Raw genomic sequence first — 15,759 nt, 5'->3', positions numbered from 1 at the left:
GGGAAAACACAGCATGTCAGAGATGCTCCTACACCCTTGGAGTTGGGACTTGCCAGCCACCCCCACCCCGTCACAAAGCTCTGGTCCTATCTGGCCCGACTCACGTCTCACTTTGATGGACACTGTCTTCTTGGTGCGGATCAGGTTGATGACTTCCTCGTGGGTACAGGAGGAGATGGAATAACCATTGATCCGGACAATCTCGTCCCCTACCTTGGTACAGAGAGATGGGACAAGCATGAGGGGCTGTCAACCAGCAAAAGCTTTTATCTGTGCTCTGGGACGGCGTCCCAGCCAGGCTACCCTCCAACGGTGGAGGGATCCAAGGCGGGCAACACTTCAGTTCCAGGATGGATGGGGTGGGGAGAAGCATGCGGTGGGTGGGCTGTAGAGCTGAGGCAGGGGTCAAGGGCTCTGTCCCCTCATCTTGGTCCCCCATTGAGGTACCATCAGGTTCTGAGATCCAGCAGCCCACCTGGCCTTTGTCCCTCTCTGTCCTCAGAAGTGGCCTCTTGTCTGTCAATTACTAACACACTGAGCCGGAAAGGGGGCCTATGACTCTTGACCCAAGCTCACATCACTAACACCAACATACAGTCTCTTTTGTTCCATTCCATGGAAACTCAGTGAAGTTAAACTGACTTCTGAATCTTGATTCTGGGAGTAAGCAAAGAACAGAGAATGAACCACAGGGCTCTGTGCCCTGTGGCTTTAAATCCTTACTTTTTAATTCTTATTAGCTATATGACCTTGAGTGGAGTTTCTTGAATTCTCTGAAACATAGTTTCCCTCATATGAGAACACCACAGAGCTGTTGAGAATTAAACATATGTGTGAGGTGTGTAAGGCCAGCCAGTACGGGGTCCGTGGCAGCTTCTTAATAAATGGTTGTTATTGAGGAAGCCTGTGGAGCCAGCTCTAAGAGGCACACCATGATGAGACTGCCCCCTGCTGGCCATCGCCTCCTTCAAGCACTTGGGCCTTATACTGAAGTTCCTGAACCCCCAACCAAAGGGCGAGGGATCCTTGGATATCAACATCTCATGAAAGAGAAGACAGTAAGCTGGGGATAGGCGACAGGGTGGTTGGGGGTGGGGATGGCGATGATGTATTGCCCAAGACCACAAAGGCAGTAGCTGCCACACAGGAACAGAACCCAGGTATCCTTCTACAGACTGAGGCTATGGGCTTCACTGAAACCCCATGCACAGGTCCCTTGGAGACAGGCTGCCACAGGTCGGGGACTCAGGCTGGACTCTGAGAGAACACGGTCTCCAGATGAATTCCCAGAATGCAACACTCCCATAGTCACTTCTCATTACCACCAGGAAAGGGTCTGCCCCCGCCTGGGACACAAACCCCCATCATCTTGGTGTCCTGACAGGAGGGCTCACTACATTTCTGGGGACACTGACTTCAAAGAGGACATCTGCGGAGCTCTTGGCACCTATTTTTACAAGCCCAAAGGGTAGGAACTTGTGTTTCTGCTCTGCATGGACCCTGTAAAAAGGCCTTGACGTGAAGACCACAGTGGTACTAGGAAGAAACAGGCTCAGGGAGTCACCCAGTGAGTAAAGAGGCTGCTGGGCTGTGTAGTCAGGTCTCCGTGACAGACACACCACGTTAGCCCTTGGGTGTCTGGAAAAGAAGGGGTCCCTGTGTCCTGCCTGCTCTGGGTTCCTACTGCCTGGTCAGAGCCCCAGAGTCTCAGAGGAAGGCAGGGATTACTCTGTCCATGCCATAGCTGGGACAGGAAAGGCATGGCGTATCATTTTCTGCATGAGGAAGCAGCTAGCTGCATACTCGTGTGAGTAAAGGACATAGACAAAAACATGAAGAAAGTTTGAAAAAAAAGTATCCAGGAGGGGTCAGGAGTAGCGGCGGGGCTGAAGCCCCAGAAGTAGGTCCTATTGGAAGGTTCAATCTGGCCCCCGCAGGGCACCCAGCCTCTCAGGTCTAGAATCTTCTCTGTGCTGTCCTCCAGCATGAGAAACCTGAACCCTGATTCAGTCAATGGACGAAGGCAGTTTTGTCCTAGCTCCTCATGAGTGGCGTCCCCTGTGCTGTTACTACAGGAACTTGTCCGGACCCTCGTCAGAAAGATTGCCACATGGCCCCGGATAGGGTTGCAGGATCAGATTTCCTCTCCCGCGCAGTCTACACGGAACCCTGCAAAAGAGTCTCTGTATGGAGATTACCGTGACGTGACAATCTGAAGGACAGGGGACAAAAGAAGAGATGGCCAACAGCCTCGGGGGTGGGTGGGGAGTGGGGGTGGTATTTCATAAGCCTGAGAAGCAGGTGGGAAGGTGGATGTCTACGTTTCACGAGAGTGCCCTGGTACCCTCCTTCCTGGGGCCCTGCACTCTGGAAAGAAGGGGGCCCAAGAGGGGAGCTCATTATGTGCTCTCCTCTAGCTGTTTCTGGGCTGGAAAATGTGCCACAGAGAGAAAGAACAATGAAGGGGCTGAAATTTCAGATGCCACTGAGAGCCCTGAGACAGGGCTGCGAACAAAGCCCTGTCTGTCAGCTTGCTGTCCCCGCCCCCTCCGCCTTGGTGTCTTGCACCATTAGCCCTGGAGCCCCCTGGAGCCCCTGTCTTGTCCCCCACCCCCATGGGGATGTCAATTACAAAAGCTCTGGAAGTTTCTTTACCTGGACAGACAAAAACAACTCTGAGACCTGGAGGTCTGCCTGTCCCCGCTCAGACACAAAAGTGCAGGGACCACAGGAGAGAAACCTGGGGTGCTGCCAGGGCTCCAGGAGACCCAAGTTCAAAGCCTGGCTCTGCTGCTCACTGACCGCTGAGCCTCTGTGAACCCTATAAAACGATTCATCTCATGTGTACTGACTCCGTGGTGGTGCTCACCAATCTCCCCCCTCTATGCTGATATTGGCTCACAGCCCTGGTGGCTCAGGCAGCCACGATCACTGCCTCATTTCACTCCTGGTTCTCGAATAGCCTGGTGAGGCAGATGGCTTTACAGATGAGGAAAGTGGGGTCCGGGTTCCAATCACTTCACTAAAGTCACAGCTTTCAGGAAGACAAAGCCAGGATCTGAATGGGGTGGTCCAGAAGCTGTGTCTGTGTTCTTAAGCATTAGACTAAGCTGCAGGTGACCGCCCTAAGCCTGCACCTCCTTCAGGAAGTGGGGAGTGGGGGGCTCGGTGGCAGTGTTGGTGGCAGCAGGTTCCCAGCTTGATCTGAGAAAGTGGGCAAGGGAGAGAGTTCCATGGTGGAGTGTTTGCCTAGTATGTGTGAGGACACGCACACACACAAAGAGACACACACAGACTCACATAGACACACACAGATTCACACACACTCACACATACACTCACAAAGACACACACACAGATTCACACAGACACAGATACACACACACACACACACACAAGAGACACACACAGAGATTCACACATACACAGACACACACACAAAGAGACACACACAGACTCACATAGACACACACAGATTCACACACACTCACACATACACTCACAAAGACACACACAGAGATTCACACAGACACAGATACACACACACACACACAGACACACACAGAGATTCACACATACACAGACACACACACAAAGAGACACACATAGACTCACATAGACACACACAGATTCACACACACAGAGATTCACACATACACACACACACACACACACACACACACACACACACACACACACACACAGAGTTTTCCTGCATCCCAAGACTTTTACTCACCAAAACACCACTTTGACTTTTCCCTCCTCCCCCCAAAAGGCCTAAGAAAATGGGTGTCCACATTGTGCCACAGAGTGGATCAGGAGGAGACAGGATATCTGAGACCCTGGCCCTATCCTTCTGGCTCTGTTGCCTCACCTGCAGCCCAACACTGTCTGCCTGACCACCTTTGATGAGGTGGGAGATGAAGAGTCCACAGCCAAATTCCAGGCCTCCACGCACGCTGAGGCCGAGGCCTTCTGGGTGCAGACGGTCCAGACGTACCTCCTTCAGCTTCCTGTTACAGTGACAGGGGGTTGGTGATGGCCCAGCTCAGGCCTGGCAGCCAGCTCTTCACCGGGGGTGGCCCCTCCCAGTCCTCGCCTCTGGCCTGGGAACGAACGTACCTGGAGCGGTGGGGTGTCAGCTGGTCATACTCCACCTGGTGCTTCAGTGGGATCAGGGGCCGGATGGCATCAAACAGGGGCAGACGGCTGGGCTCATTTATGACCAGCTTCAGGTCTCCCACAAGCACAGCCACATCCATGGTCCTTTGGAGATGTCCCAGGGTGGGTGAGTGTCTCCCCTTTCCCCCCCCCCCCCCCCCCCCTCCCCCTGCACTTCTGGGCCCTAACAGAGCTTACAAACTGAATTACTCAAAAGCACGTGGGTGACCAGAGGCAGCAGATGAGGTGGCTGGGGGACAGCTGGCTTTCTGGTTCTATCCTAACATTCACACTTTAGCGAACCTATCTGGATACTCGACCGCTCCCCCATCAGACTGGAAGCAGCCTGAGGTCAAAGGTCAGTCTTTTTGTTCACAGAATACCCCTGAGCCCTAGCCCAGGGCCAAGTCAGAAGTGTTCATGTGAACACATACTGAAGCTTCAAGCAAGTGAGCGAGCATATATGTGGGTTCCCAGGAGCACGGAGCATGTGCTATCTTAGGCCATCACCATTCTGTACTCCTGGGACACAGAGGGCCTGCCTGGGCTTGGCTACACATACTTACTGGTGGTACATGCGCAGCACATCATAAAGATAGTCCTTCTCTGCATCATTTTCAATTAGAAAATCCACCTGAAAGTCCAAAAAGCAGAATATAGCTCCAGGTCCCATGAGCACCCAGCATGCCCACAGCAGACCTGGGGAGGAGTGGTCACCATCCAGAGTGCCCACAGCAGCTCCTGAGGCTAAGGATAGAAGAGGAGAGGAAAACCAGGGACCAAACTGCCTGACGTATCAGACCTATGCAGAACACCTCGGAAGAGCCCAGAAACATCTTACCCCACATTTGACAGAGGCGCACACAAGGTCAAAAACATGTGCACACATGACCCCCATTCAACAATGACACCCCCGGCCCATATTACTGCTGCCACACTATCCCTGTGTCACCTGTGGTGGGAAGAAGCCCACAGTCTCACCTGATGGTGGCTGTAGTGGCGGATAAATGCTTTGAGGAAGGACTTGGGCCACTCACTCAGACAACACATCCCATCCACCAGAAGCACCCTACCACTGAATTCCTCAGTGTTGCCTATGCCGGGACACTTTGTCCTGGCCTAGCCTGGCCTTGAGGTCTGTCCACTAGTCAGCCTCCTGGCCTCTCCTTCTCCATCCCGGGTGTCCCCCGCAGGGGGAGGATTAGGTTACATCACTCCAGCTTTTGCTGACATCAATAGCTGGGCCTCCAGGTCATGTTCAGGAGCTGTTTCCTTAGCACCTCTGTCCCTGCAGAGCTGGGGATCCAGGAGCCCCAGATTCTGTACTTCAGCAATTTTCAGTGCGAATCTCCAAGGGCTGCATGAGCATCAGGGCGAAGCAGGTGCTGGAGGGGACGCGGGGACCTCTTCCCCTCAGGTCTCCAGGGCTAGTTAGCATGGTGCTCCTGTCTCTGCTCTTCATAGCTGCTGCAAACACCGTGCTCTCCTGCCTGCCTGGAGCAGGACTGGGCAACTGTGCCTTCCCTCCCGGTACCTCAAGGACTGTGGAAGACTCTCCAGGAGTCTGTCCCAGTGTAGAGAGGACCCTGAGGCCCAGCCCTCGGAGCTTTGGACCTGAGCAGGAAATGCAGATTCCCAGTTCCCACCCGGAAGTCCCCTTCCTCCTATATCTATCTACATGTGTATTTGAGGATAGGAGGAACCCAGAAGGGTGTGTTCTCCACTGAGCTCCAAGGGCTCAAAGAGTGTGAGACGGCAACTCTCGAAACTTCCCCCAACCACATCACCCTTCCTTACTGCAGGAGCTCCCAGCAGACAGGAGCTGGGGAAGAGACATCATCGATGGTACAGACCCCCTAGGACCAGGCCCAGAAAACCTTCATGTAGAAAATCCTACCACTTGAGTGTTTCACAGCTTCTTCTTCTTTTTTTTTTTTTTGCCAGAGCTGAGGACCGAACCCAGGGCCTTGCGCTTGCTAGGCAAGCACTCTACCACTGAGCTAAATGCCCACCCTTCACAGCTTCTTGATGCACATAAAATCAAAGGATGAAGATGTACCTCAGTGTTGGAGGGCCTGACTGTCACACACAAGGCTCTGGAGTTGATTGCCATCATGGAAAAAAAACAAACGAAGCAAACACCATCCAGCCAACCAAACGAACAAACAGAAAACTTCAAAGCCCTTCTCAGGAAGTCCTTGTCCTAGCCTGCCACTCTTCCTGACTGTGGGTCCTTTTAGCTCCCTGTGTCAGACCCTCACCCCCTCCAGCCCCAAGCCCAGGCATATGCTGTCCTCTGCTCTCCACTTCACCCTCATGGCTGGCTTCTTTCCCACAGAGGCCATTTCTCCTACTTACTAACCAACCTACTCCCACTGCAGGAGATCTTTCGGGTCTGCTGGGACATTACTACTCATTTGTAACTTTGGTTTGTAAGTTTTTGGAATTTGTCTACTAGAAGAAAAGGTGGTCCACTCAGTCTGCACTCCTCACAACTAACGCAGATTAGGTACTCATTAAACAAGCCTTGAATGGATGCATTAATCTGCTTCTTGGTCTGCCCATGCCCTTCAGGAAGGGAAGACTGCCGCAGGGTTTCCAGAAGCTCCTATGGTGACATCTGTTCAAGAACCAGCCCTGTGAGACCCTTATTCTCACACCGTTATGCAGGGAGTATCACAGCAGTGACCCAAGGCCACAGCTAACAAGCAGAGCTGAGATTTGAACCCAGGTCTAGTAGGGCTCAGGTCTTCCAGAGCAAAGAGCACCCAAGCCCCCTTCAGGCCCCAACATCCAACCCTTTCCTTAAGAGACATCTTAATCCTCACCTCTCTCTTCTCTCCTGTTTTTTATTTTGTTTGTTTGTTGTTGAGACAAGGTCTCACTAGGTACCCCTGGCTGGCCTAAAGCTCAGGCTACCCCAAACTCAGAAATCTGCCTGCCTGCCTTTATTTTCCGAGTACTGGGATTCTATTTTTCTGTCTTCCTAGAGCCAAGCACAGACAACTGGAGATGTCTTCCGAGAAAACATCCAGCTCCTGGGGCCCCAGGCCCCGTGGACAGCTCTTAGACGCTAACTACTGCATTCAGAGGCCCCACCCACAAGTCACATCCTTCTAGTCCACTTCTGACAGCCTGCAGGCCTGGCTCTGCCTCACCTGAAGCTCACCCCAACCCTGTCCCGGTGTGTCCATGTCTGCAGCATCATCTTCTCCACATTCTGTGAACAACTTGAGGCTGTAGCCAGACAAGCACTTCCGGGGCGCAATGGCAATGGAACCTTCTCAGCACCCGCCGCCACCCCCCTAGCTTTGTTCTTTGTTTTTTAAGATAGGGTTTCTCTGTGTAACAGTCCTGGCTGTTCAGGAATTCATTATGGAGCCAGGCTGGCCTCAAACTCAAAAAGATCTGCCTGCCTCTGCCTCCTGAGTGCTGGGACTAAAGGCGTGCGCCACCACCCTGCTGCCCCAGCCTCTCTTATAATTTCTAAGTCATCCTTTCAGAATCACCTGTATACCGATGAACTAGGGAGGCATTTAGTGCAGACTGCTCTGGAGGTAGGGGTGTGAAGCCGAATGGCAGGGGGCTCCACAAATAGAGGGACCATTCCCAATCCAGAGATGTCTCCATGGAGACTTGAGGGAACAGTCTAGCTTTGTTCTCTGAAAACACTCTCAGACCTCATTCTACAGACTTTCAAGGGCACAAAAGAAAGAGAAGAGAAATCTGGAAGTCTCTGGAAATCTGGCTGTGTGCTAACAATGCCACCATCACTTTTAAACTGCCCTTTAAAACTATGGTTAGCTGGGTGATGGTGGAGCAAGGCTTTTATCCCAGCACTTGGGAGGCAGAGGCAGGAGGATCTCTGTGAGGCCAGCCTGGTCTACAGAGCAAGTTCCAGGACATTCAGAGTTGTTACACAGAGAAACTCTGTCTTGAAAAACCAATATATATTTGTTTGTTTTCTAATCAGTAATGCCTCCTCCTGGAACTCTCCTGAACACCAGTCTGTAAATGAGCTGTAGGAAGTCCTGCTCTGGGGGCACTGTGTGCAATTATAGGCACATAAAAAGTCCCCAGCACATAGTAGGTCTTAGCACTTGGTTTCTTCCCTCCTCTCTGTCTGTGATGTTTCCCTGTGGTTCCCAGTGGACATGCCATGCATGCAGATGCACACTCCTGGGGTCTGCTGAAGAAGGAATGAACTCCATTAGCTCTGACCTTGAGCCTCCCTTTCCTCCTGTTTCAGTCTTGGGTCAGCATCTCGTATCTCCTCAGCACACATGTCTGCAACCTCCTCGGGTCTGTTTCCTCCTCACAGAAGAGCTGTTCCCACACTCAGCCAAGGCAGCTCTGCCTCCTCCCACAGGAACCCTGTCTTCCTGAAAGACGCAGGCTGAACCTCCTCCTCTAGAGTGTCCTGGAGGTCCAGCCTAAGCCCCTTCCCATCCCTTCATTCTGGCTGCACTCTGCTCACTGACCTACAAGCTTACCCTGCCAACAACCACAGGAGATAGACCTTATTATCCCATTCCACAGATGAGGAAACAGAGTCAAGAGACAGATCTGAGACTCTAGACTAAGCCTGCTAGCTCTCAAATCCCATCTACCACATGGTATCCACTTCCTGTGTATCTCTTTGAGTGCCCTCGTCCAATACACATTTATTGAGCACCTACTGTGTGCAAGATGCCAATCTTCTTAACTAAATTTAGTAAGCTTTTCCTTTCCTAGGCTCCCACTTGCCATGGGGAGCAGAAGCCCTAATGGAGCTCTCAGAGTCCAGGAGCTGTTAGGGGTCTCTACCATACCATCACCGCCATGTCCGCTGGCACTAATGTTCTCCCATTGATGTGCACACTGTGTTCCAAGCACTTCCCCCTCTCTGTGCTTAGGCCCTTTGCCTACATGGGTGCCTCACTCAGGCTGGGAGAAAGGGGTGTGTGTGTGAATCAATTAAATAATTCTTGCTGCACTCTGCATGCTTCTTAAGCTGCTGTGGGGATTAAAACACCCGGTGTGGTTTCCAACTGCAATGCCCTGCCTTTCCCTCTCTGTGCCCTGCCCAGCCTCTTCCCAGGCCTTGTCGTGGGGAGCAGAAGCAATATGAGGAGAGAGGAAGCGTGCCCCTGGTCCCTGATGGCTTCGTGCTGCCTGTCCAAGCCACTCAGGTATACCTGCCCTTCTTCAAGGCCAGGGACCAGCTCATCTGGGGACAAGCTGCCTGTCTCCTGCTGCGGCTCTGGCTGCTGTGAGCTTAGCACTTCTAGGGATGGTGCGTGGACACTCGGCTCAGCCTCACCTCTTCATGGCTGCACCTTTCATCTGCTCCTGTGCTCTCCTTGTCCCCACCTCTGCCTTAGGCCCCTCACTTGTCTCCTCCACACCTCTGTGAGCCACAGAAGGTGGACTGTGACTGTGGGGGCGAGGCCAGCAAAGCCCTCCCGGACTGTGTCTGCACCTCTCCCTGCCTCAGTTTCTCTTTGAGGGTAAAGGCTTTCATCATTAATTCAGCGAGTTCATATGGGAAGAGTTCAGGGCAGTCTGCAGAAAAGCAGGCAGTCATGTGTGTTTATTAAGTAAAACGAGGTGAGAAGGAGAAGATAAAGTTCTGCACCCTCAGCAGCCGCCATCGATTCGCCCTCCATCAAGGCAGGTGAGTCAAGGCCCAGCCTCCCTTTCACACAGTAAACACTACAGCTTTATTTGACCCTTGTTTTATTATCCTCTGTTCTAATTTCACCATGTATGTCACTGTGATGGAAACACTCTAATGACCAAAAGCAACTTAGGTGGGAAAGGGTTAATTTGGCTCACAGTTCCAGGTTATCATCCATCACTGTGGGGAGTCAAGGCTGGAATCCAAATCAGCTGGTCTGATCACATCCACAGTCAAAGGCAGAGAAAATAAACGTACCCCTGCTACCAGCTCCCTTACTCATCTGGTGTCTTCACTCTCTTACGCTGTTCAGAACCTCGTGCCCAGTGAATGGTGCTCCCACAATGGGTGAATCTTCCCTACCTCAATTAACAAGACAGTCCCCACAGCCAAGCCCATCAGCCTATCTAATCCACTCAGTTCCTCAACTGAGTCCCTTTCCAGTCAGGTGATTTCAGGTTGTGCTAAGTCGGCATTTAAAACCAAAGGGAACATCTTCCATCTTAAAAAACAAAAACAACATTTTATTGAAGTGTGGTTGACATGTGAAAAGCTGTTTACACTCCATGTATACAACCAGGTGAGTTTGGGGTGAGTTTGGAGTTCATGGTGAAGGTCACAGACATATCCTTCATCTTCTCTGGAGTCTCAGCTGGGCCTGGTGGTACAGTACTGTAGTCCAAGATACTCAGGGGACTGAGGCAAGAGTACTGTAAATTCAAGTCCTACCTGGGCCAGAGAGAGAGTTCAAAGCCAACCTAGGCAAGTTATCAAGGTCCTGTCTCAAAATAAAAAGTGCAAAGAGAGCCTGGCCTCCTGGTCTATGTCTAAAGCTCCTAGTACCTGTGAGGTGGAAAAAGAGGATCAGAAGTTCAAGGTGGCAGGGTGGTGGTGGCACACACCTTTAATCCTAGCATTTGGGAGGCAGAGGCAGACCAATCTTGGTGAGTTCGAGGTCAGCCTGGTCTACAAGTCAAGTTTCAGGACAGCCAGGACTGTTAGACAGAGAAACTCTGTCTCTGGGGGGGAAAAAAAAAACTAAGGGAAAAAAATTTAAGTTCAAGGTCAGTCCTCTAATACATAGGGAGTTTGAGGCCAGCCTACCTAGGACACACAGGAGGCTTTCTTAGAACAAAAGAAAAGTAGAAGGGGGCTGGGATTGTGGCTCAGCTGGGGTGTGGCAAGCCTGGCCTCCAGCTGCACCTCTAGCTCCCCTACATGACCTGGGTTCCTTTGTCTCATCTGGGCCCCTGGTGATAGTCTGGGTCTCCTCCCCATCTTCACCCTTCTGGGTGACCCCATCAGTCCAAGGCCACTCCTATCCCGAGAACTCCAGAACCCTCACCTCCAGCCTCGCCAACAGTCCCTCCCACTAGACAGAGTGCCTCAAACTGCAGCCATCCCAAAGGGACTCAGGTTTACTCTGTCCCCCTGCCACCCTGCTCCGCATCGCAGGTGGTCGTGCCGTACCCCCTTCACACCTGCAGCCAGTCCACAAGCAAAGCCTTCCAGCACTGCTGCCAACCCCAGTCAACAGACCCTGCTCCGAGTCCTGCTGCGCAAAGTCCACCTTCCGCTCTGGGAGTCACATTTAGATGCAAACCACTCTCAATTAGCCTGGAACTCTGTCGAGGACCTCATCAACTTGCTCCTCTCAGAGTCCTGCTTTTCTGAAGCTCGGCAGGCAGATGCTTCCCTCTCTGTACCCACCACAGTTCCCTCCTCCACATCCACCACATGGTGCCTCCCTCTTTTTCCGGGTTCAAATGTCACCTCTCTAGAGAGGCCTTCTGGGTGGCTGTACACAACACACCACCTGCTGGTTTCTATCCCCCACCCCCACCTCCCACAGGGTTACCTTTCCCCCAGCATTCGTCACAGCACCCCATCATAAGAAACGGTTCGTTTCCTTGGTAACTCTTCCCCATCAGGGTGTGCTCCTGATGAGGGCAGGGCTCTGTTCTGCTCTTCAGTCCTTAGAACTCTGCCTGGCATACATTAGGAGGCCAGAGAGTGTTTATTGCACACATGCATAAATGAATGAATGAACAAACACACAAATGAATGGATGAATGCATAGCAAACCCTAGACGGGAGGGGCTCTTCTGGTCTCCATCCCACCTTCCCTGCTGCTTTACTGGCTTCTGGCTGCTGGGCCTGGCGCAGGGTACACCAGAGCTGCTCAGAAACCTGTGACTGCTGGAGAGGCAATAAAAGTTTTCCGAGCAAATGAGTAACCAGGTTTCTGCAACTCCAGCGCTGCTGGGAACAAGGAGGCTACTTTGAGAAGCTGGTGCTCTACTCTCTCCGGGGAGAGACCTTAGTCCCTGATCATCCTGGCCTGGCTCTTCCCAACCCAAGGCTGTTCCCTCCTACTAGGAAGGGCAGTTAGTGCTGTATTAATACTGTTGGCTGCTTCTGGACAGGAACCATGAAAGGCTGTAGGAGCAACAGCTGGAGAGAACCTTTACAGTAACGCATACAGACTGGCCAGGGACCAGCGCATCCTACACCAATTCCTACCAATTCCTGTCTCATCATATAGGCACCACACACACCCCTCACACAGCGAAGGATACAAAAGCTCAGAGACTGAATGGCTTGATCTAGGTCTCCATATTAGTGAGCGGCAGGGTTGAGACTTGACCCTGGTCTCGGGATTCCCTAAAAGCCCAATTTACATAAGCCTCCTACACCCATGCAGGTCATGTGATTAAACATTAAGCCCAATTCACTGAGTCTTGAGTCACAGACAGGACAAGTAACTTCAAGGTCACCCAGCGTCACCCATGACAATACCTTTAACACCGGCTCTAGTAATTAAAGATTTAGATTGCAAATTTCTGTTTAGGAGTGCATTTACCCAAAGCAGTCAGGAAAGGGGGTATATAGAACAAGCAACAGCAAGCTGTAAAGTCCCCCAGCTTGCCTGAGTCTCTACCGCATGTCCCCTCTCAATTCCCGGAGATCCCCATCCTGGGAGGGGAAGGCTGTTGCTGTAGCTGAGACAGAAAGGCACAAAGTCCAGTCCAGGCCTTGCTCGCTAAGATGCCTGCCCTGCCCGTGACATGGGAACATTAATAGGTAATGACTCAGAGGAGGAGCCTAGACAGGGAAGTGCAGAGGCCTGAGGCTGTTGAGAACCAGGAAAGGAACAAGAGGGGTGAATGTCTAAGTCAGGCCTGACATCAGGGACCCTGGGGGTGATTCTCTCAAAAGAGGTAAAGTGCAGATAACAGCCCTGCAGGAAAGTGAAAGAAAAGCTGAAGTTACTCCTAGACCGAAGCCAGGAAAGAGAAATTCAAGCTGAGATAGGGGACGGGAGCCTTTAAAGTGGGTTGAAACCTACACTCAGCAAATGTTCACGGCAGCTGAGATGTCTCCCCGCACATCCCCGGGCTCACAATGCCCTTCTCAACACAAATGGTTTCCTCACTATTCACCAGCTCCCCAGTCCTGCTCAACTTTTCAGCCTCTTCTCATCCCTGGGAACGGGAGCCGAAATGCCTGAGGCGTCCACCCTTGATGCCCCACCAAACTTTGTTCCCAATGCTCTGTGCCCAAGGCCCGCCTCCCACCCTTACAACAAGCCACATGAGGGAACAGACGGGGTCTGACACAAAACGGGTGCTCAGAACATGTTTTAAGTGAGTGGTTGATCCCTGCCGCTGACCTAAACTCTTGGCCTGTGACCTCTGGGGGTCCCACAGTGGCTGGCTTCTGGGCATCTCTGTGGGAAGGAAGGGGAGGGGGCACCCAATCCTTGCTTTAGCATTCTACCCCTCGGACTGGGAAGGGGTTCATCTTGGTGTCAAGCCCCAGACAGAGTACATAGCTCCCTACTCCTTGGGCAGGGCCTGTTGACTGGCTTCACCCCAATCTGGGGCCTGGTAGGAGGCCCACCACTGGGCCCCTGCCTCTCGGTGGTCTTCTGTGGCCACCACAGATCCTGCAGTCCGGAAACACCTCAGGAAGTTCCTGACTTCAGTAAAGGGTCTTGGAGGACCTACAGGGAAGTAGATTCTACTAGAGGGGTCTGTCTGACCAAAGCCAGGCTCTTCACACCCTCAACCCCTCCTCGGTCCTTCCCCTGAAGCCTGTCCCTCAGCCCTGTAGAAATGACCGGGTGCTGGCAGGGTGCTCCCAGTTACTCTGGAAGTCAAAGGTCAAAGAAAGGCTCAGTTTCCCTTCTCTCTGCCTGGCCCAGGCACTTGCTGGGGTCCAAGAGACCCCTAGACTCGGGGCACCAGTAAGGAAGGAACTTTACCACTGGCTGGGCTCCCTGTCCAGTATATCAGCCCCTGGAAGGCCAAAGGAGAAGCGACATTTTCTAGAGAGGGTCACTTTAGTAAGCCTTCACAGCAGGACTCCTAGCGTTCCCTCCTCATTCTGCGGAGGACCCCCCCTCCATGACACACACACACACACACACACACCTTCAGAAGTTCAAGCCTGCCCAAGGCCCTCAGACCAGGGAGAGGTCTTGTCCACCTCCCACCCACCCGACCAGGGACTCCACAGTCCACAGGGCGCGAGGCACCTCTTAGCTCTGACCTTGTGTCGGAATTCCCGGGCCACCTTCCGGTCCATGGCTGAACCTAATCCAGTTGCGTCCCCGCAGCTCAACCCGCTCCTAAGGGTGCCGGTCTGCGGTGCAGGGTGCCCGGGTGAGCAGCCACCAGATGGAGGACACGCCTTCCCCGGGACTAGGGGCGGGGCCTGGGAGAAGCCGGGGCGGGGCTGGGAGGAGAAAGGGCGGCCTGGAGCCGGGGTCACCGGGGCTCCACTGGGTGGAAGTGCTAATGGGGGCTTGGTTAGCGAGGCTGGCGGTTTTTTGGAGTGGACCCCACCCACACATAGTTAAGGCAGAAGACTGAGGCGAGGAGACTTCCGGCAGAGGGGGTGAGGGGTAGTTTGGAACTTCATGTCTTTTTTAAAAGAGTGCCCCATGTAGCCCAGGCAGGCCTTGAACTCAGTATGTAGCCAAGGAGATGGGCCGGAAGTCCCGATTCTCCTCCTTGCCTCTACCTCCCAAGTGCTGGGATCACAAACCTGGCTCGACGTGCCCAGCTGAGGTTTGGAACATTTTGTGATGGCATTGGTATGGAAGTTCAGAGACTCTGCATGTAGGTGGATTCACAGGCAGAAGCCATGGCCTTCCTGAGCCCACCTCTCCACCCCCATTCCCACCCCAGCCCCCACCTCCACCCCTTACTTCATATACTTCTCACCTTCTGCTAGGTTTCATCCAGACCTCTTCCACTCACCTTCCCAGTACAAAAACTCCTGGGGGGAGCAGGCTGGGTCTTTTTGTGTTCCAGGGGGCCTGCCAGTGTGGGGAAACGCCCCCAGCCACTGACTCACTTTTCCTCCCCTCTTCCTTGACTCCTCAGTCCCCAACAAGCCAGGAAGTAACCAGGCACACACATTCACTGGTGTGTGGTGGGGTGTGGACCTAGTGCCTGACGTTAGCAGAGGAGGTGCCTGGCATGTTCAAGCCACGTTAAGGGATGGACAAGATCAGCAGTGGCCCAGATCAGGTAGGCACTTAACAGCTGTAACTTAGATACATGAGAATCCTCTTTAGATCCCTCTGCCATTTGCCAGGGGTTAGCAAGCAAGCTGTTTTCATGGGTGCTAAACTACGGCCTAGATTAAGACATAAATTGTGTCTGGGAAAATATGATCTGTGTTCTCACCTTCTGATCTAGTTTCACTCTGATGCTGGGAAAAACACTCTGCCCAGAACCAACTTGGGGACGAAAGGGTTGTTCCATCTTACACTTCCAGGTCGAATCCATCCTTGACAAGGAAAGGCAGGAACCAGTAGGAAGTTGAAGCAGCGGAAACTATGGAGGAGGGCTGCTCTGGCTCACTCCCTGGCTCACTTGTTCCCAGGCACGTGCTTAGCTAGCTTGCTTACAAAGCTCAGGACCACT

General features: G+C 52.7%; 1 protein-coding gene across 1 annotated transcript in view; it reads right to left on the bottom strand.

The window, feature by feature from the left end:
• Positions 1-14,425, bottom strand: part of Ush1c (USH1 protein network component harmonin) — a 44,165-nt gene extending 29,740 nt beyond the window's left edge. The window contains exons 1-5 of the mRNA XM_036202375.1: positions 14,375-14,425; positions 4,728-4,795; positions 4,123-4,266; positions 3,875-4,013; positions 105-213 (exon numbers count right to left, since the gene is read on the bottom strand). Coding sequence (XP_036058268.1) covers positions 105-213; positions 3,875-4,013; positions 4,123-4,266; positions 4,728-4,795; positions 14,375-14,410 — 496 coding nt within the window. The 5' untranslated portion in view covers positions 14,411-14,425. The remainder of the gene's footprint in view (positions 1-104; positions 214-3,874; positions 4,014-4,122; positions 4,267-4,727; positions 4,796-14,374) is intronic.
• Positions 14,426-15,759: the final 1,334 nt, after the last annotated feature.

This window comes from Onychomys torridus, chromosome 1, assembly GCF_903995425.1.
Source record: "Onychomys torridus chromosome 1, mOncTor1.1, whole genome shotgun sequence".
Lineage (NCBI taxonomy): Eukaryota > Metazoa > Chordata > Mammalia > Rodentia > Cricetidae > Onychomys > Onychomys torridus.
This window is presented reverse-complemented; position numbering and strand designations above follow the sequence as displayed.